Source organism: Colletotrichum aenigma (assembly GCF_013390185.1).
Source record: "Colletotrichum aenigma strain Cg56 chromosome Unknown KSG_Cg56_contig06, whole genome shotgun sequence".
NCBI lineage: Eukaryota > Fungi > Ascomycota > Sordariomycetes > Glomerellales > Glomerellaceae > Colletotrichum > Colletotrichum aenigma.
Window position 1 is genome coordinate 4587245 of NW_023500912.1, and position 18901 is coordinate 4606145.

At 54.8% G+C, this 18901-nt stretch overlaps 9 protein-coding genes across 9 annotated transcripts; 6 read left to right on the forward strand and 3 right to left on the reverse strand.

Moving 5' to 3' along the window:
- Positions 1-671: 671 nt before the first annotated feature.
- On the forward strand, positions 672-1903 carry FUB8-0 (Oxidase FUB9; the record flags this gene model as incomplete). The annotated part of the gene is made up of 3 exons (XM_037325497.1): positions 672-756; positions 813-1696; positions 1751-1903. The coding sequence occupies 3 exons, from the start codon at positions 672-674 to the stop codon at positions 1901-1903; spliced, it is 1122 nt and encodes a 373-aa protein (XP_037177190.1).
- A 1136-nt stretch (positions 1904-3039) lies between these two features.
- CGCA056_v010251 (uncharacterized protein) lies at positions 3040-4048 on the reverse strand (the record flags this gene model as incomplete). Its single annotated transcript, XM_037325498.1, has 2 exons — positions 3040-3753; positions 3818-4048. The coding sequence occupies 2 exons, from the start codon at positions 4046-4048 to the stop codon at positions 3040-3042; spliced, it is 945 nt and encodes a 314-aa protein (XP_037177189.1).
- A 1100-nt stretch (positions 4049-5148) lies between these two features.
- On the forward strand, positions 5149-6912 carry TED1 (the record flags this gene model as incomplete). Its single annotated transcript, XM_037325499.1, has 1 exon — positions 5149-6912. The coding sequence occupies one exon, from the start codon at positions 5149-5151 to the stop codon at positions 6910-6912; it is 1764 nt and encodes a 587-aa protein (XP_037177188.1).
- A 1399-nt stretch (positions 6913-8311) lies between these two features.
- On the forward strand, positions 8312-8640 carry CGCA056_v010253 (uncharacterized protein; the record flags this gene model as incomplete). The annotated part of the gene is made up of 2 exons (XM_037325500.1): positions 8312-8502; positions 8556-8640. The coding sequence occupies 2 exons, from the start codon at positions 8312-8314 to the stop codon at positions 8638-8640; spliced, it is 276 nt and encodes a 91-aa protein (XP_037177187.1).
- A 522-nt stretch (positions 8641-9162) lies between these two features.
- TIM50 (Mitochondrial import inner membrane translocase subunit TIM50) lies at positions 9163-10808 on the reverse strand (the record flags this gene model as incomplete). The annotated part of the gene is made up of 2 exons (XM_037325501.1): positions 9163-9774; positions 9828-10808. The coding sequence occupies 2 exons, from the start codon at positions 10806-10808 to the stop codon at positions 9163-9165; spliced, it is 1593 nt and encodes a 530-aa protein (XP_037177186.1).
- A 1279-nt stretch (positions 10809-12087) lies between these two features.
- Positions 12088-13020, forward strand: CGCA056_v010255 (uncharacterized protein; the record flags this gene model as incomplete). The annotated part of the gene is made up of 1 exon (XM_037325502.1): positions 12088-13020. The coding sequence occupies one exon, from the start codon at positions 12088-12090 to the stop codon at positions 13018-13020; it is 933 nt and encodes a 310-aa protein (XP_037177185.1).
- A 951-nt stretch (positions 13021-13971) lies between these two features.
- On the forward strand, positions 13972-14843 carry SKI6 (Exosome complex component SKI6; the record flags this gene model as incomplete). Its single annotated transcript, XM_037325503.1, has 2 exons — positions 13972-14258; positions 14330-14843. The coding sequence occupies 2 exons, from the start codon at positions 13972-13974 to the stop codon at positions 14841-14843; spliced, it is 801 nt and encodes a 266-aa protein (XP_037177184.1).
- Positions 14844-14973: 130 nt separating this feature from the next.
- On the reverse strand, positions 14974-16475 carry CGCA056_v010257 (putative protein disulfide-isomerase; the record flags this gene model as incomplete). The annotated part of the gene is made up of 2 exons (XM_037325504.1): positions 14974-16257; positions 16323-16475. The coding sequence occupies 2 exons, from the start codon at positions 16473-16475 to the stop codon at positions 14974-14976; spliced, it is 1437 nt and encodes a 478-aa protein (XP_037177183.1).
- A 920-nt stretch (positions 16476-17395) lies between these two features.
- On the forward strand, positions 17396-18744 carry CGCA056_v010258 (Vacuolar protein sorting-associated protein VTA1-like protein; the record flags this gene model as incomplete). Its single annotated transcript, XM_037325505.1, has 4 exons — positions 17396-17498; positions 17558-17658; positions 17720-17847; positions 17907-18744. 4 exons carry the CDS (start codon positions 17396-17398, stop codon positions 18742-18744), a joined length of 1170 nt encoding a protein of 389 aa, XP_037177182.1.
- Positions 18745-18901: the final 157 nt, after the last annotated feature.

The window sequence follows — 18901 nt, forward strand, 5'->3', positions numbered from 1 at the left end:
TGATGCATGATTGGGACTGGTTTTCTGCATTGTTGCACGGCGTTGGGGTACCGCATACGGCACACACATACTACATGCTGACCTCATTGAGGCCAAGCAGCTAATGGAAGACGATTGATGATTCATTCATGGCAATTTTGGCCTCGGCGTCAGCACATCTATGACTTACAGTCCACTCTCGGCAACCTTCCAGCAATGAAAGTCTTGAGGTTCGAAATTGAGGGGTTGCCAGTTCGACGAAGAAAATGCTGCGTCGTTCAATCTGACAGCAGCATACACGAAAGGGCGCTGTCAACCATGCTGCAGTAGGAGTGTTCCGCTGTTCAGAAATTCTGCCCGCCATTCATGTCTGTCGCCGTGCGTCAATCGCGCCCTACGACACCATAACGGACAATCAAGCTTACTTGGCTTGCAGATGGCCCAGTCCGTACGATAACAACAATGCATGTCGATAATGATAATGTAATCTAATGGGGCGAACTGACTAACAATGATTCGTGCCAGCGACATCGGGCTTGATGCGGTCGAAGATAGGCAAATGGCAACCTGCATTGATAAGAAGTTGGGGAATGGGGAACATGCCTTGTAGACTTAAACCCCCCTCCGTCGCCGAAGACTAAATCTGTACTAGAATTTGAATAGCATTATCACCAATTTTCAACGGCGTCAGTATGACCGAACAAACTCAAGATTTGGTTCTCAACGTCGACGACGTCAGGAAAGCTGCTTCTAAGAAGCTCTCCTCATCCGCCCGAGGTGAGGGGTCTGCATCCGACCCCAACACGTGCAGTAACTAACACTCAGATCACTAGAATTCTACGATGCCGGCTCAACGGGTCAGATCACGGTCAAAGAGAACACCACAGCATACTCCAAGTACCGAGTGCTCCCTCGCGTTCTCGTCGATGTTTCCGAAGTCGACACCAGTACCACGGTCTTTGGCCAAAGGATCGATTTCCCGCTCTCCGTTTCGCCCGCGGGCATCCAGGCAATGGCCCATCCCGACGGCGAGCTCGCGACCAGCAGAGCATGCGCCAAACGCAAAGTGCACATGGGCGTCTCCTCGTTCGCCAACTATTCCGTTGAGGAAATTCGTGAGGCTGGGCTTGCAGTCGGTCCTCTGAAGCACGTAATGCAGCTCTACAGCATGAGGGACCGTGAAGCGCAACTCCGCATCATCAGGCGCGCTGAGAAGGCTGGATGTGTAGCCATCTTCTTGACGGCAGACAGCCCGGTGCTGGGAGTCCGGTACAACGAACCTCGCAATCAGTTCCGCGTGCCTGAGGGCCTTTCCCTACCCATGCTCGAGAGAACGTCTGAGATGATCCGGGCTACTACACATGAGGCCGGGTTTGACGTCATCAACTCCAACTCCCATTCATGGGCCAAGGAGATCCCCTGGCTGAGGAGCGTCACAAAGTTGCAAATTTGGATCAAGGGCGTTCTGGCACCTGAGGACGTGGAGCTGGCTATCCAGTACAAGTGCGATGGCGTCATTGTGAGCAACCACGGCGGTCGACAACTTGATGAGACTCCGGCTACGATCGATATGCTTCCTCATTGTGTCAAGTCGGCGAAGGGAAGGATCCCGATTCACATCGATGGCGGCATTCGTAGCGGGACAGATGTTTTCAAGGCGGTGGCTCTGGGTGCCGACTGCGTTTGGATCGGAAGGCCGGTTATTTGGGGGCTGGGGGTAAGTCAAATCCAAATGTTGAATTGTAGCTTTGAAAGCTGACTCGAAATATAGTACGACGGAGAGGCAGGTGTGAGCAAGGTCTTGGACATCATGTACGACGAATTCAAAAGATGTATGCAGCTCTGCGGTTGTAACTCAATTGCCGACATTACGCCTGCATCGCTGGGTGTTGTTAGGAAGCATGGTCCTATCGCGAGGCTCTAAATAGCCTCAACGGAACTCAACATATATAAAAATTACCAGTCAACAACGTGGAGTGGTGCTCTGCCGACTGTCGCAAACAGTACAATCCCAAAGCCAAACAGATGGCGACTAAAGTGCCGCCAGGTATGGCTAGGCCAGAAGTGAACACTATCCATGCATCAACTGATGAAATGACCAGCAATGGCGGAATCGCCTCAGAAATGACGAGAGCCCAGCAAAGCAAAGGAAATGAGAAGAGCTCCTTCTGTAGAATTTTTTTTCTGTCCAGACAAAGATCGACGACTAGGAGACAAGCGCAACTCAAAGGAGATATAAAAACGGTTTGTGGCAGACAATAAAACAGCCCTACAAATGCTAGGTCAGCTACAACCACCATGAGAATAAAGAACCCTATTGACACAAATAGCTGAGCGCATATCAATCCCAGAATTCGTCTCATCCACCTAGAATTGCAATAGTAATTGTAGAGAAACGTCTTGAGTTGTTCCGGCTCCAAAGATGGTTGATTTGGTGAATTTCCTCTGTGACGCAGTAAAAGCTCGCAGACTGAGTCTGACGCTGGTTGTCCTTCTGCTTCCCGACTTGGGAATGGAATGAGGTTCGTTTGGGACTCGGAAGCATCTGAGTTCATCCGGACATTCCACGTTGGTAGCTCCACTAGGCTAAGATTGCCTGCTCCTGGTGAGCTACTCCTGGAACCATGGCAAGAGTTTGCAGCATCCCCTCGAATGGCTCGTAGCTGCTGTTCAGCTGAGAGTTCTCTCTGGTGTGTATTGTCTCTCACAGTTGGAGGGTTTGTTCTCTCTGAGTCTTGTGGACCCAAACACACCCACTCCATTGCCCTTGAGGAAATCATCTGACTTCGAGGTGAGTCTACGCGTTGTGTGGTGGCATTGGCCAGAATCGGCGTGAGCATTCCAGCTACTGGTCCAATTAAGAGGAAAACTGGCAAGACCTGCCCGAATCCCCATTCATCCTCATTGACTTTCACAGACTCTCGGCTTCGAATGAAGCGTAGCGTACCCCAGATGAAAGACACAACAAGCTGAATGACCTGGTTCGGAGTAAAACTTAGAACTTAGTCTTTGCTCAAAGTCATAGAGTAACTCACATCCATGAAGTCGGAAGATATCAAATCAACATAACTTTTCGCAACGAGGTAGACATCTCAATAACCAGAATCTTGTGTGACATCCACCTTTGGAATCTCCCTTTGGTTGCATTGTTTGTTCTTCTGGCCATTCTCCTGACAAGCCAATGCTCGGCTTGGTTCGAAACGTTGTTTTCATGGCACCCGAGAACTTATTGGTCATCTTGACAACTCGCATGAAAAAGCTGAAAAATATTAAAATCATTGATGTTAGGGCTGACATTTCTGCTCTCCCGTTGCTGTATCTGTACCACACATCGTTATATGAGGCATGTTTCATGCAAACATCTGCCATCAAGTTGGGATCTGTAGCATTGATGCTTTCGAATTGACAGACCCGCCATATAGTCACTCTCTTGGCCAGGTCAGGGCTGTAGAAACAGCGTGCGTTGGAAGCTCCAATGCCTGTTGGGTCACCATTGAACCAACCAAACCACCATGTCGGAATGAATGCAGCCAGGAGGCCGCCCCAAAGAATGAACATCAATCCAAATCGGCAGATGCGTTCTAATCGATGATGATTCAGATAGCCCCGCAGTAAAGTCAGAGAAGACGTGTGAGTTAGATTCGAAAACCAGACAAGGTAAACAAGAATTCTCCAGTGATAAGCGGAAATTGCGTTGCGGAAGAGATTGATGTATCCGCTCACAAGAATTCCCAGCCCAGTCAAAAGCTGGACGTCGCAAAGGACAAGGATTGCCTGTAGCTGGTTTCAAGAGATTGCCGAGGAATGAATCCGAAGCTTCAGATTGACCAATACTTACCTGTGTCAAATCGTCCTGCCATCGCTGCCTGCCGCCGGGAAGTCGTTGCCGTAGTCTCGAGAACAAGTTCACAGTAGCCTCATCAAAACTGTTTGGCCTCCACTTCCACTTATTACTGTAATGAGTTGGGGATGTAGGGTCTTCTGAATCTGGGAACGGGTTCTCGGAGGGGTCAAAAACGAGAAGATAATGTAAAATAACAAGAAGAACAGCAACTACTGAGGTTCCCATGAACCCATTCAATACCTAATGCAGTTATGAGACATTGGATGGTAGCGGCAATATGCAAACCCGCTGACATGCGTCTCCTAGTGCACAAAAGCACCCAATCAGTTGCTGTAAAGAAACAGACGAGAACAGTGCTGCATGAAAATGTCATCTTGGATGACAGCCTGCAGAAATGCGACTGTGACTTTCAACGACGCTACGTGGTTGGAAGTGCCCATGAGACAGCAAAAAAGGGGGATCTTGCTTCGTTGCTGATTGGGCATGTTCCCTTGATTGTGTTGCGGTTTTGCTGTGATAGAGCGACCATTTTTCTGCGTGCTCGCTCTCATTGTCACCGTCGCCATCACTGTTAATTCTAATTACCTATGGATATCATCGTCGTTCATCGTCTTTACCATCTATCATTATTGTCGTCGTCGTCGTCGTGGCCTCAACTATTTCTTCTCCTACTGCTGTCCTCGTCGAAGTCACTCAGTACATAGGAAAATCAGGCGGTCTTGTTAGACTTCATTAAACGTTAGGTCGGATTTTCAATGTGACTTTGGCCATGGGATGGACAAAATCACACGAATGGATGCCACCTTCTGTTTCCTCCACTAATTTTGCTTAATCGTTGCCCAACAACTATGCTCGTCGTATCCTCAGTGCCATGCCCTCAGAAGGTGTAAAATTAGGCAGATTGTCGACGCCAAGCTGGCTTAACATCATGGACACCAAAGGAAACTGAAGCCGTTTTCATGGCTTCACGTGAAGTCGACTAAGACACTCCTCGAGTCTAAATGCAAGCAGCTCAGCACAGTGTCGAGACAGATGACGTCGGTGGTCTGGACCGCGATCGGTAGAAAAATACAGCGGACAGGGGCCTGCATGTCCCCACTGAACAGCCCCGGACACAGTGAGATCATTGGGCAGGCGTCACTGTACCCATTTGGACCCCTTTTCCAGACATCCGGTGTCGAATGTCGAAGGAGCTCTGGGTCTCAACTTTTTTCTCTCTCTTCCTCTTCCAGAAAACAACACGACACCAGAACCCACGAAATAAGGGGACCGTCACAACCACAGCTGCAGAGTCGCCGCCGACCTCTGCTGATGCTGCCAGACACATGTCCCTCGTGGCCATCCTCCGCCATGGCCTCCGCCTGATCATCCCGCTGGCGGTAGTCTCGACCCTCTACCTCTATCTGTATCCCGTCTTCCTCGGCTGCGCGTTCCCAGTCGCCCCGAGTACCGGCAGCAGCAGCAGCAACGACGTCGAGCTCGACAGCAAGGCTGCCTTCATCGAAGCTGCGCGACACCACCTCCCTTTGCCGATCCCCCTCCGATCGACAGACTCCCGACCCGCTCCTTTCAGACTCCTTGCGCTGGGTGACCCCCAACTCGAGGGTGACACCGCCATCCGAAGGATTCCCGGTCCTGCCTTCCCTCACGCGAGGAGCTGGTGGTCCCAAGTGACATTCAAGGCACCAAACTCGCTGCGGCAACGCGTCCGCCAGTCGCTACACGATGTAATCGACATCTTCCTCGAGGACGTCTTCAACGAGCTCGAGTCCCTCCGCAAGCGGATAGACATATTCGGCAACGACTTCTACCTTGCCCACATCTACCGAACCGTACAATGGTGGACTCGCCCTACCCATCTCACTGTGCTTGGCGACCTCCTGGGTAGCCAATGGATTGGCATTGAAGAATTCCGGAGCCGTGGCCGCAGGTACTGGGACCGCGTTATGCGAGGCACCGAGCGTGTCCCGGACGATGTAGCTGCGTACCCGTCTATGGAGTATGAGCTCGCCGACTACCTCTCTCCGTCTGGCGAGCCGTCTTCGGTATGGTCGCGACGTGTCATCAACGTCGCTGGCAACCACGACATTGGCTATGCTGGCGACATCAACCAGGACCGCTTTGGACGCTTCGAACGCCTGTTTGGCAAGGCAAACTACGAACTGCGCTTCGAGCTTCCTATAGAAGACCCGAACCTCAATGCTACTGTGTTGGACGACGAGAAAAACCCCGACTCTGACCGGCTACCTCCCGAGATCCGCGTGATCGTCTTGAACGACATGAACTTGGACACCCCTGCGAAGGACACCTCGCTGCAGGATCAAACCTACGCCTTCATCAACTCCATCATTGAGACCTCGGCGGCTGTCGAGTACAACGGCCACTTCACCGTGATCCTGACCCACATCCCGCTGTACAAGCCCGAAGGCGTCTGCGTTGACTCGCCCTTCTTCGATTTCCACGGCGAGCACAACGGTGGGGGTGTCAAGGAGCAGAACCTACTTTCCTATGACGCTAGCAAGGGCTTTTTGGAGGGCCTCCTTGGCATGAGCGGCAACCCTGATGCACCCGGTAACGGGAGAGGTCGTCGGGGCGTCATCCTTAACGGCCACGATCACGAGGGTTGTGACACGTACCACTACATCAATCAGACGCAAGGCGAGCTCGGCGACAGAAGGTGGGAGGTTGAGCGCTGGCCGACCGCCAAGGGCCGGGGAGCTGTCGGGGCCCCTGGTGCGCCGGGACTGAGAGAGATCACGGTCAGGAGCATGATGGGCGACTTCGGCGGTAATGCGGGACTCCTCAGCGCTTGGTTTGACGAGGAGACTTGGAGTTGGAAGTTTGAATACGCGACGTGCGCCTTGGGTACGCAGCATTTTTGGTGGTTCGTCCACAGCTTGGATTTCGCGGCGATCGTTGGCATCGTTGCTTACATCGTTCTGCTCGTCACCGAGGCGAACAAACCGCAAACATCACCCGTCAAGTTGAATGGATCTGCAAAGTCGAACGGCACTGTTCCGAATGGCGCGGTGCACTCCAACGGCGAAGCGAAGAAACCGATAGAGAACGGGGAGGCCAAATCATCGTAGTCATTCGTGTTGCTCAAATACCCGGCAGGGCAACACCTGTCTCATATTTTTAGTAAAGCACCTCATTTTGTCACATTGTTCACGTCTGCGTTGCAATTCGCCTCTGGCATGTTTTCCTCAAACCACATTCCTTCGCCCTGTTGTTCATAAGCCCATGCCATCATATGTTACCAGCGTTCTACACAAGCCAGCGTACCTGCCTCCGAAGTCTTGTGCCTCGTAGCATCGTTCTAGAGCTCCTGTCTTTGGCAACCGAGCTCTGGCTATCTTGTGCTTCCAGGATCTCGCCGTTTTGATGCAGCACCGCAGCCTTCGTTGTCTCGGTCAGCCCCGTCGCATACTCTTCACATACTGAACCTCTCACCGCTGATGAGGCGAGTAAGCAACATTTGGGCGTCTTCTGTGCGCATTTTGTGGCTCGCAAGCACATGTGAGAGGTAACAATCCTCTGCTCAATGTTTTCCAAATGACCCAGTGTGCCTGGCCAACCGCGGCAAGGTCTCGACGCTCCCGCCATGTCTCGACACCGGCCATGTGCTCCCCGTACCACTCTGTGAGAGCCCGTGGACTACTGCGCCACGGCCGGTAAGCCTCCGCTGCCGAGCAGGGAGGCTGGAGATGCGTGTATGTGTGTGTGTGTGCATGTGTGCAATATCACCTCATGCCAACCGGATATTTGCTTCACGGACCTGACCCCCGGTTCAACGCGCCTCTTGTCACGTCGCACAAGCGAAGTCTTCTGCGGTACGAGCTGGAAGTAGAACATGCACATCTGGCGTGCACCTCTCTGTCTCTCTCCCCCTTACCGGTTGCCCTGTATACCGGGCCCAGAGCTCGCGTCTATAAGTCGCCTGTCATGCATGCAACTGCTACCCCGCCATGTGTTTGTCAACTGCATTGTGCGCCCCGTACGACGCTGCCGCGCGCCAGAGGACAGCTGCGCTATCGAAATCCTGTCAACGTCTGTCATCTGCCTTCAACGTCGGTGAGATCGAGACCAGGCTGGGGTGGGTTGATATCGCCGAGGTCGCCAACGTTGAGCCGTCACGAGGTCTTGGAATTGATGCTTCTGCTGCTGGTGGCCGCTGAAGGCTGAAGCAAACATCGGACAGGTGATGAGGCGGTGACAGGTAAGAGAGGAACTAGGGATCCTTTTCTACCTTGGCGATAATCCAGGTTGAGTGAGATTCAAGCTCGACATTCGCTCTTGACTCTCAGCGAAAGAGTATATAAGCTGAAGCAAGATCCGGGTTGAGATTGGAAATTCAGTCAAGACATCCAGACACCATCACAAGACGAACTACAGCCTGCACCATCACTTCAATACTTCTCATCCCAAAGACGCTCAATCCACTTCTGAGAATACCTTCAGCCTCGAGCATACCTCCCCACAATCAACATGCAGATCTCCCACTTCACCATTTTCGCCGTCCTCGCCGGCCTCGGCCTTGCCGCGCCAACTGCAAAGGTCGACAGCAGAGCCGCACAAGAGGTCGACCCGCTCATGGCCGCGGGGAAGCTCTTGCCCCGGCAAATCACTATTGAGTGGTGCACGAAATCCTGCGACTGCGACAAGATCCCGAAAGAAGAGTGAGTCCAGACTGCATCATATGAAAGAACCTTGACGCTGACCTGGATATCAGGAAATTCCAATGCTATTCGAATGCCAACTGCGAGGAGTGTAGACGTCGGGGATATTACCCACCCAAGAAGGACTCGAGAGTTTAGGCTGCAAGAGTGGTTGGGTTAAGCTCAGGTGCCAGGTTGGGGATGGTTAGAGAATTAACGTTGTCTTTGAGGGAATCATTTTGCGTCGAGATACCAGATACCAGAGAATCACTGATGGTTAGGAGCAAGGATTGGAGGACATGAGATGAATCAGACGAAACTGGCGTCGGGCATGCTGTTATTCGTAGTGTCCGATATCAAATACACTCGCTTCAGAAGGTTCGGTGCGTCATGACCGAAAAAACGTGTTGGAGAACTCGATATCTTCACATAGATACACCAAGCTGGCTACACCAGCTTCTCCAAGGTGGCCTAGAGGTAAGGGTAGTATACAGAGATTCGTACATGCGCAGACCCACGCGTCGTCAAGTCTATATGCAAGTTGTGGCGCCTCTCCATCGCCGGAACCCGCCCCGATAATACAAGTACAAGTAATTTTGGTAAGAGGAGAGAAGAAAGGTGTAGTGTAAAAACGCACAGCTTGTGCTCATTAGCTTTGTTTTGAGTGGAATGTCCACCCTTTTACTGCTTCTTGTTGGGGTCGTCACTCTTCACGAACCAGCCGCCGAAAGAGCCCATCATGTTCTGCATGGCCTCCTGCTGCATCTTCTCCTGCATGGCGGCCTCCTCCTTCAGCCACTTCTCGCCGTTCTCGCGAATCTCCTTCTCGAGAAGCTCGTAGTTGCGCTGGCCACGCTCACGGGCGATATCCTGGAGCATCTTGCCCTGGGCGAGAGCCTCGTGAGGGTTCTGCTCACCGTCGGGAGAGACCATGAGGCTCATGTTAGATGGCTTCAGGCCCAGCATACCTCCCAACAAGCTCATTCCAGAGGGCGCCTTCTTCTTCTTGGCCTCAACCTGCTTCTGGAACTCGGCACGAGCGATGGCCTCACGGCGCGCGAACTCGGTGGGAATGTGCTTGCCGTCGAAAGACTTGAGGACCTTGCGAACATCGCCGTATTGCATCGTGTGGATGTACTCGAGGAAAGGGATCAAGCCGACCAATTCCTTGTCTGAAGAGTCGCCCTTCCACTTGGGAAGAACAATGGCATTCTCCGGCTGGTGCTGAACGTGCTTCTCGTTGGTGTCGATAATGATCACCTTGGACAGGTCACGGTTAAGGTAGGAAAGATCCTGAGTTTGAATTAGCCCTGGTCGCAGAAACGAACAGGAGAACAGACGCATACCTTGACGAACTCTCCATCCTTGTACTTGGTTGCTTCGCGGTAGAGGGGCCACATGATGAAGCGGTACGGGTCGAGCTTCCTGACGAGGGGCTCGCCAATAGCGAAGGGCACACTAGTGAAGAGGACCAACTCGTAGTACTGGCTAAGATAGCGCAGGAAGTAATCGACACCGGGGCGCTTAGCAACTCTCCAGCCGTGCTCACGAGACCACTCGCTGTGGACAAGCAAGTCCTCCAAGCTGATGCAGAGAGTGTAGGGACGCTCGAAGGACGGATCCGGGTCGGGCAAGAGCTTTTCGAAGGCGGGCTCTTGGTAGTAGTTGAGGAAGTCTCCTGTACGCGCCTTCACTCTGTTCCACCACTCTCCAAATCCCCAGCCGTTGGGTGCGTCCTCGGCATGCCTCTTGGCCTCGATCTCGTCGTCCCAGTTGCGGCCGAGGTAGATCGCACCAGTAATGGTGAATCCAAGGAAGGCAAGGTACATGCGGTTGGCAAGCTGCTGTCTTTTCCTGTCTGTTGAAGACACATATGCTGAATCGGGGAGTTCTCCACGGCCACGGCCGCCACCTGATGCGACAGCATCCTCCTCGGCGATGGCAGCAAGGGCAGCCTTGTTGGTCGCGCCGGACATCTCGTAGGCAAGAGTGGACGGAATGCCCTGCGTCAGATCGGGCAGAGGGCCGGTCGGTGTGGGTTCCTCGGGGGCTTCGGTCGCATCGGAGGCGTTTGTCTTGGCTTCGGCATCGGAGGCGTTGGTTGAAGCTTTCGGTGATGTGGTTTCGGGTGTTGAGTTCGCAGGCTTCTGGCTATCGGCGGGCTTAGGGGCAGATCCAGAGGCGCTCTTTGACTTCTTCTGCTGGGCGAAGTTTCTGCTCCATGTTGCGGCCACGAATTGGGGTCTCGTCAGTGGTGTTGCGACTGGGCGATACAGCTGCGCCGCAGAGGGCTGCAGGCGCGCGAACCGAGCTGCCCTTGACAGCATGACGTCTCAAGGGCCAATGTCGGCGTATATGAATGCAAGGGTGTCAAGACCCAAAGATGGTTCAACCGTGAGTCGTGAACAAGGGGCGGTGGAGGTGATGCGCCGACAACGAAGAAAGGCCTGGGAGGCGTTGTCGAGGTTGGAGCAGGTGGAGTGGGCTGGCGATATTCCTGACGAAGCCACTAGAAATTTTTGAGAGGCACAGAGGGAAGCACCACCTCGCACACTCAAAGTCAAGGTCACTGACCTGCACTTTGGCAGGTGCAAAGTTACGTAGCGCACACAAGTACCCTTACGCGCAGTTGGTGCCGGAGGGGTACATCCACGAGTCACCCCGCTCCATCGTGTGGAAGGTTTCTGTTGAATTTGGAGCTCTGATTGGGCCTGGCCGCCTGAGTCCAAGCTCCTCCTCAGTCCTCCTCAGTCCTCCTCAATGCCGCTTATCGCCGAACTTGATCCGTTCTCCGACATTGAATGACTAAGGCAGCCCAGCGTCACAGTCCGTCTCGCCCAATGAGGTCATTCTCGGTGCAGAAGCCGTTCCACTTTGGCCTGCCCTCAGCTGATTGGCCCCGGCTCATCAGGCTTAGTCGATTAAACCAGCAGGGGCTCACGTGCGAACCTTGTCCCGGCGCTGCAGCCCGGGCAGCGTCCAGTCCGCGCCTTCGTCTCCGGTCTTTCTGGTGCTGGCAGCGTCTGGTATTCTGGCAGTGACCTTCATGCATGAGCTGAGGTGCTGCGCTTTCCGCACCTCGTCTTCCTCTTCCCCTCACATATACCGAGCTCGACCCCGATCTGTCCAATTTACTACTTCTCCCATCTACACCTCTGTGGTCATTTCGAAGAGCAGGATCCTTCGACCTTCCACCATCGCTGAATCGACGACACATAGCGCCATAGCCTCCACCCAATTCCAAACCATTCCAGTCATCCCCGTCCCGCTTCTTCACACCGTCACCATGGCTGTCGCGCGTGGTGAATTCTAGAGGGTGGTCCCCAAGTTCGATGCCACGATCACAATGGGACCACCCTCTGTGATTTTTCGCGTCCTTCCAGACTGCCTCTTGACCTGCTTTGCCTAAACATTGCACCTCATCGCTATTGAAATCTCTGCACATACTGCCGCTAGATACCCTTGCGCGACAAAGACCCCGCCACCCCGCCACTCCCGTCCTCCTTATCGACGACCGATTCCACGACTCGCCCTAAGATATTCCGGGCTACCGATATCCCATTCGAAATCTGCCATTGATCCTTCGAACGACAACAGCAATCCGCCATGATGGTTCGCCGTGTCAAGGTCTCCCGGGCTTTGGGTCCGTCGCATGACCCCACGCCCATCTCGTCTACTCTTACGACACCACTGAGTTCCGCCTACCCTTCGACGTACGCCTCCGAAGCGGACTGGGACAGCGAGGTGAACAATTTGCCCATGAGCGCGCTCTCTCTTGAGCAGAAGAAGGCCAGACGGAAGGCGAAGCCCTTCCCCTTCATGTCACTGCCGTCCGAACTTCGCCTCAAGGTCTACGACTACTACTTCGAGGGCGACGGCAAGGTCATTGATCTTGACCCGGACAACTATAAGAAATACCACAAAAAGCTCGGCATTCAAAGGGTTTGCCGTACCATCTACCAAGAAGTCTCCCACTACTTCTACAGCAGCCGCTCGTTCCGGATCTTTCCCACTCACCCGGGCAAGTATTTCAAGACCAAGAAGCCGCTGCTAGCCCGCATGAAGCCAGCCTCACGATCCCACATCACCTCGTTGGAGCTGCGACTCGGTCCCGGCTGGAGCAAGCCGCCACGCGGATGGATAGTCACTCCAGCTTTAGGATTGCAGCAATGCGTCAACGTCCGTCGACTCCTGGTCATGGTCGAATGCGACCCCAGCGACGGTATCTTCAACGGATTCCGCCGTTCAGACGGCTTTTACGAAAGCTTTTGTCGATCTCTTCTTACAGAGGTCATGAACGAGATGCCCTGGCTTGACACGGTCACTTTTGACGCGTGGCCAAGTGTTAAGAAATCGGGTGCAATGATGAAAGGGCTCCTCGAAATAACTGCGGCGAATAACCGCAAGATTCGCTGGGGCCCCGACCGAGGATGGACCGATGGGCCTGACGACGAGCCTCAGCCCAGCAGCAACCTTGTTCTGGTGCCGCCGCCTACCGAGTTCAATACGTCCAGCGTAGGCGTCTTGGTCATGGCGTAGTGACGATGGTGAAAGTCCATCGCACGCACTTTGAAACTCTCATTTCCTATTCACTCGCAACTCTGGGATTGGCTTGACGGATTCGGTACGGCACGGGACAGGCTGGAATACAAGCACTGGGTTTGAACTGGATCATAACGGCGGCCACAGCGGTCGACCGCATTCTTCTCTTGCGACGAGATTGTATGTAATTGTAGCATGACGAGGAACGAGAAACATGATTTATTACTAACAGCGGGTGTACCTGATCTGCCGATGTGACGAGATGTATGTGAGCGGTGATCGCCTGTAAATCTACCCGCAAACGGGACGGGATCGTACTCAGGCGACACAGACAATGCCCGCGCATGTTCCTCCTGTCAGACCACCTCGCGGCTTGGGTCTCGTGGTCTGCTGAATCCCTCGATGGACCGTCCCGTCAGAAGCGTTCCGGATATTAGGTGCAGCATTGACTCTGGCTACCCCGCGTTTTCGGATCCCGCCAATGGGTTGCTGGTCGGACGAGGTGTCGTGTGGCCTGCACGTCAACTTGCACCATCCATGCTGGACTCGGGCTTTAGTTTCAAGACCTTTCCCGTTTCTTGTAGCTCTCGGCTTGCAGTTGATGGAGGGCAGGGTAAGGCAGCTTCCCCGCGATCTGGGGAAGGGACAGTGCGGGCCTGTCTTGAATCTTGATTCTTGACTTTCCTCGAGAGCTGGGCTCAGGGCCCCAAGGGTTCAATGGCCCGTGCATCGCGGAGGACGGGGCACCGACACCGACGCCGTGCGGCCCCACCTCGCCATCCCACTTGGTGCTTGCTTTCGCAGGCGGCAAGTGCCATGCTGCATTGACGCTTCCCAAAATTTTGGTTCGGTCTGCGCGCGACATCATCTGCTCTCGAATTTCCCAGCACACCAATTCGCAGCAATCTTGCTTTCCCCCGGAATTGACGATAGCAACAACAGACGACGATGCCTCTCGACACATCAACATATTCCATGGCGCTGCTGCGCGTGGACGGCCGCCGCTGGAACGAGCTCCGACGCCTGCACGCCCAGATCCGCACCCAGGAGGCCGCAGACGGTTCCAGCTATCTCGAGATGGGACACACCAAGGTCATGTGCGTCGTGACGGGACCGAGCGAACCCCAGCGACGGGGAGGCGCGGGTGGTCAGACAAAGGACGCTGCCGTCAACGTTAACATTGTAGTTGCCGGCTTCAGCTCAGTCGACCGCAGGAAGCGCGGTCGCAATGACAAGTGGGTGCCGACGTGAACCCGAGATGCGACGATGAGGGCAATGATTGACTGACTGTTTCTTGTCTCTGCAGGCGCAACCAAGAACTTGAGGCTGCCATCGCCAAGGCTGTCGCCGCGAACCTCCACACCCATCTCTTCCCTCACAGCAGCATCTCCATCTCGCTGCACGTCCTGTCGCAGGACGGCTCTCTGCTGGCTGCGCTGCTGAATGCCTCGACTCTCGCACTGATTGACGCGGGTATTCCCATGACCGACTACATTGCCGCATGCACTGCGGGCTCAACATCAACATATGCCGCTGCCGACGAAGGCGCCGACCCTCTGCTGGATTTGAACACTCAGGAAGAGCAGGAGTTGCCGTACCTGACGGTAGGGACACTTGGTCTGACGGACCGCGTCGCCGTCCTGGTCTGCGAGAGTCGTGTGCAGGTCAGCCGTCTGGAGGGTATGCTGGCGGTTGGCGTAGACGGATGCAAGCAGGTGCGGCAGTTCATGGACAGGGCTGTGAAGGAGAAGGGCAGGCAGATGGTGCAGGAGGGCGCGGCGGAGAAGGGAACTGGTCTGGATCTGGAGATGGAGTCATAGGATTGCTGCAGCGGACGATGCATTACGACGGTGGAAAGTATAGTATTATCAACGGTCAGATTCCCTACTGATTGTTATGGTACAACTCCAGCTAATCATGCGTACAGAACATCATGCAGGCCTTTTTTGTTTACAACTCGTCGTGCGCAGCAGGGGTCTCAGATGCCGCCTCCTTGGGAGCTTCAGTTTCCGGCTCGGGGGTGGGCTCAGTAGCCGCAGTAGACTCGGTGCTCTCCTTGGGGGTCTCGACCTCCTCGACTACCACGCCCTCAGGAAGCTTCTTCTTGGCACCCTCACCCAGGCGGATAGCGTCAACCCAGTTCTCGACGCTTACGAGGTCGAAGTCGCCCTCGTAGTGTCTCCACCAGTTGCGGCGAGCGTTCAGAGCAACGATCTCGACATCGCCCTTGAGGGACAGACCCTTAATAACGGAGGCGCCGGCGGTGTTCTCCTCGGGAACGGAGAAGAAGGGGAAGATCTTGCGCTGACCCTTAGCGTACTTGTGGGCGAGCTCAGCAAGGCTGCCGAGAGCCTTCTGGGCCTTCTCGTTCTCCTTGGTCGGTACAAAGGCGAGGATGCAGGTGTGAGACTTGGGGCTGAGGCACTCCTTCTGGAGATTCTCGGGAGTGGCGATGACGGGAATAGCGGGAGTGGCAGGAGCAGCAGGAGTCTCTTGGGTAGCGGGGGTCTCGGTGGGCGTCTCGGCCTCCGGGGATGCCTCTTCGGCAGCGGCGGGCTTGGCGGAGGATTTCTTGTCGGCCTTCTTCTCCTCCTTCTTTTCCGTCTTCTTCTCAGCCTTCTTCTTGTCCTTGGCGGGCGCAGGGTCGGGGTTAGGCTCGGCGACCTGAGAAATAAACTTGACGAGACCGTCCTTCTTCATCTCTCCATCGTAGGTAATGGGATCCTTGTCGCCACCAGGCAGGAGAACCAGAGTAGGGAAAGACTTGACTCCAAACTTTTCGACAGCTGCAGACTCCTTGCTGCGGACCTGGCCAACCTTGACGGCGTCGAGGAAGTCAATGGCGACGCTGCGCAAGAGGGCGCTGGTGGTTCCCTTTTCGGTGAATAGAATGGCCTTGGGCTTGTCGCCTTCAAGGAAGGAATCGAGGTCCTTGTCGGTGACGCGCTTAACGTGGTTGGTGATCTTGTCGACGACAGCCTCAACGATGCCGGTGGCGGTACGAGGGCCCTGGTAGTCCTCAACGATGGGCTTGCCGGGCTTCTTGCCGGGTCTCACGATCTTGAGAGTCGGGAAACCCTGGACGCCCATGCCGCCGCAGAAGGGCTTGTTGGCGTCATCGTCGCAGTCGATGGCGGCGACCTTTGCGAGACCGTTGAGGTTCTTGGCGGCCTTTTCGTAGGCGGGCTTGAGGTTCTGGCAGTGTCCGCACCAGGGAGCGTAGAACTCGACGATCTGGTTGGGTGTGTAAGTCAGCGAACGGAGGCTGGAGATTGATCAGCGGGGGTGGCGGCGCATACCGAGGTGTAGTTGGAGTTTGCAATCAGCTTGTCGTAGCTGCGGGCGTCGAGCTGCAGGACGGGCGAGCTCTTGGTGTACATGCCGGCATTGACTCCGGGCAGGGCTGACAGCACGGCAACGCCGGCGGCGGCGAGCAGTGTGGGGTGATGCATCGCGGTGGATAAGGTCGAGTTGAGGAGCGACCTGAGTGGGGGGTCTGAAGGGATGTGACGCCAGGAAGATTTTAGTTGGTTGTGGTGTAAGAGAGGGGGAGGTGGGAGAGAGAGATTTGGACAAGAGGCGTGGGAGGAATTGTGTGTTAGAGCTTGGAACTAGGTTCAGGTTCGGCCGGAAGGGCAGCTCTCAAGAGAACGTCGTCTGCATTTAAAGACCCGTAGGGATTGGGGAACCTTGGGACGAAAAAAGGAAGCAGGTAAAAAGAAAAAGGAAAAAGGTGTCAAGTTGGCATCTTTTTCAATTTGGGAAAGAGGCCAGCGTGGAACTGTGAGACGCGAACCCCTCACCTAGGCGCATGGCCTGGTCCGATTGCCAGGCTCAATTCGACCGTGAATGGAACCGTGGAAATTTCCAGTCAATGACAGGCAGCCATTGACTACTCTGCAGTGCACCGTGCATTGTGCATTGAGGGAGAGAAGCAAGCCACGACCCCACACCAGCTGTTGGAGCTTGAGCCACACCTTCAATCAGGAAGTCGGTACGTATTGAGGCTTGACCAGCCGAACGGTGTGGCGCAGGGATGTAGGTAGCAACAAGCAAGGAGGAAGGTACATGGCTGATGTATCTCCATCTCTGCATCCGGTGACCACCTTCCCCGCCAGTGATGCCATGTCCTAAGTACGTACAGTGGGGACACTGAACGCTCAGCGATATGCAGCACGAGGTCCAAGAACATGTCTCCAACATCTCGGCGTTGCACCCCTCGTCGCATGTCCGGCCCGTGAGCGTCCTGCCTCCGAAATCCCGTCGATTTCTTCCCGCTCGACACATCCGACGTGTCTTCAACTCTCCCCGTGTCCGTTGCAAGCTGTGAACCTCTAGGCTTGACCGCCGCAACCCGCCCTGCCAGCCCACCATGGCCGACCCAATCCCCGATAGCCTGCGACAGGCCGACATCACGAGATTCATCAATCGCGCAAACCAGCTGCGCGACTTCAAGCCCGCAGTTACCTACTGGTGTGCGTGCCATGGAGTCCGCCGCACCTTTGCCGACCACCGAGGCTGACAGCGCATCTAGGCGAATACTGGGTTATCAACCAGATCCTGGCCAAGCAATTGCACAATGTCGACGAAGAGAGTCTGGCCTACACCACCAACTTGATGGACCGTCTTGAGAGGGTAAGCACCTATCTTGGATTGGAACATACACGAGATCCATACCGTTAACACGCGGTAACAGACAAAAACCGAAAATGCTGCAGAAGAAGCCATTACGGACGATACCGTCGGACAGGCTTATGTCGAGCAGTTTGCCCAGGAGACATTCGATCGCGCAGAGAAGGTTATGCGCGCGAACAAAGTTACCAGGTATGCTGTCTCTGGCAAGTCCCATTCCCCAACAGACTTTAACGGATGTGTCTAATCAGGAAAACCGCCGATACCTATGATGCCGCTGCGACATTCTTCCTGCTAGGAAATATCTGGGGACAAATCGACGACGAGACACAGAAGAAGGTCAAATACGCAAAGTGGAACGCTGCTCGCATATTGAAGGCCATCAAGGAGGGAAAGGATCCCAACGAATCGAACCCCAAAGAACCAGAACCCGAAGAAGCTCTTCCCTCTTTGGACCCCAACGATCCCGAGGTCCTAGGACTGGCGTCGCCACCGCCAGCTCCCACCGTCGAGGACGATCCGGAAACCGAGTTCTATAGACAGGCGGCAGCCCCCTCGGCTCCGGCCCCGCCACAAGAACCGAGCGAGCCCGAGCCCGCGCAGTCGAGCGTGCTTGACCTGCCCTCCGTTCCGTCGGGTAACGATGTGAACCCCTCGGTACCGCAGAACAAGGGCTACTTTGACCCTCCCGAACAGTTCCCTCCGTCACCCCTGAGCCAAACTGGTGCCAACGATAGTGCGGCAGCAAACGCCCCCTCGGCCCCGTCGCCGTTTGCCGGTTCCGCCGCGCCCTCCTTTAGCCCTGCCAACCCCGCCTCTCCGTGGCAGCCACCGCAAATACCCAAGCCGACACCTCCGCCTGCCGCTCCGCAGTTCAAGCCCCCGCCGTCCGTTCCGCAGCAGCCCAAGGCGCCCGTCGTGCCCATCTCGAACAACTCTTGGACTCCCAATAACGGGCCGATGGATGATTTGGATCTGCCCAAGGCACAGAAGCATGCAAAGTGGGCCATCTCCGCGCTCAACTTTGAAGATGTCCCGACGGCTGTCAAGGAGCTTCGCAATGCGCTCGCTGCCCTGGGAGCACAGTAATAAAGCTAGAGTCATATGCATGATGCAAGGAAGACGACAACGATGACATGGGATTGCGATGGAATCAAACAGGCTTTGGAGAATCAAGGCCAGGCGTCAATGGGAATTTTTCTATACTTTCACCAGCACTGAATGCGCAGCATACACTATCCAAGTC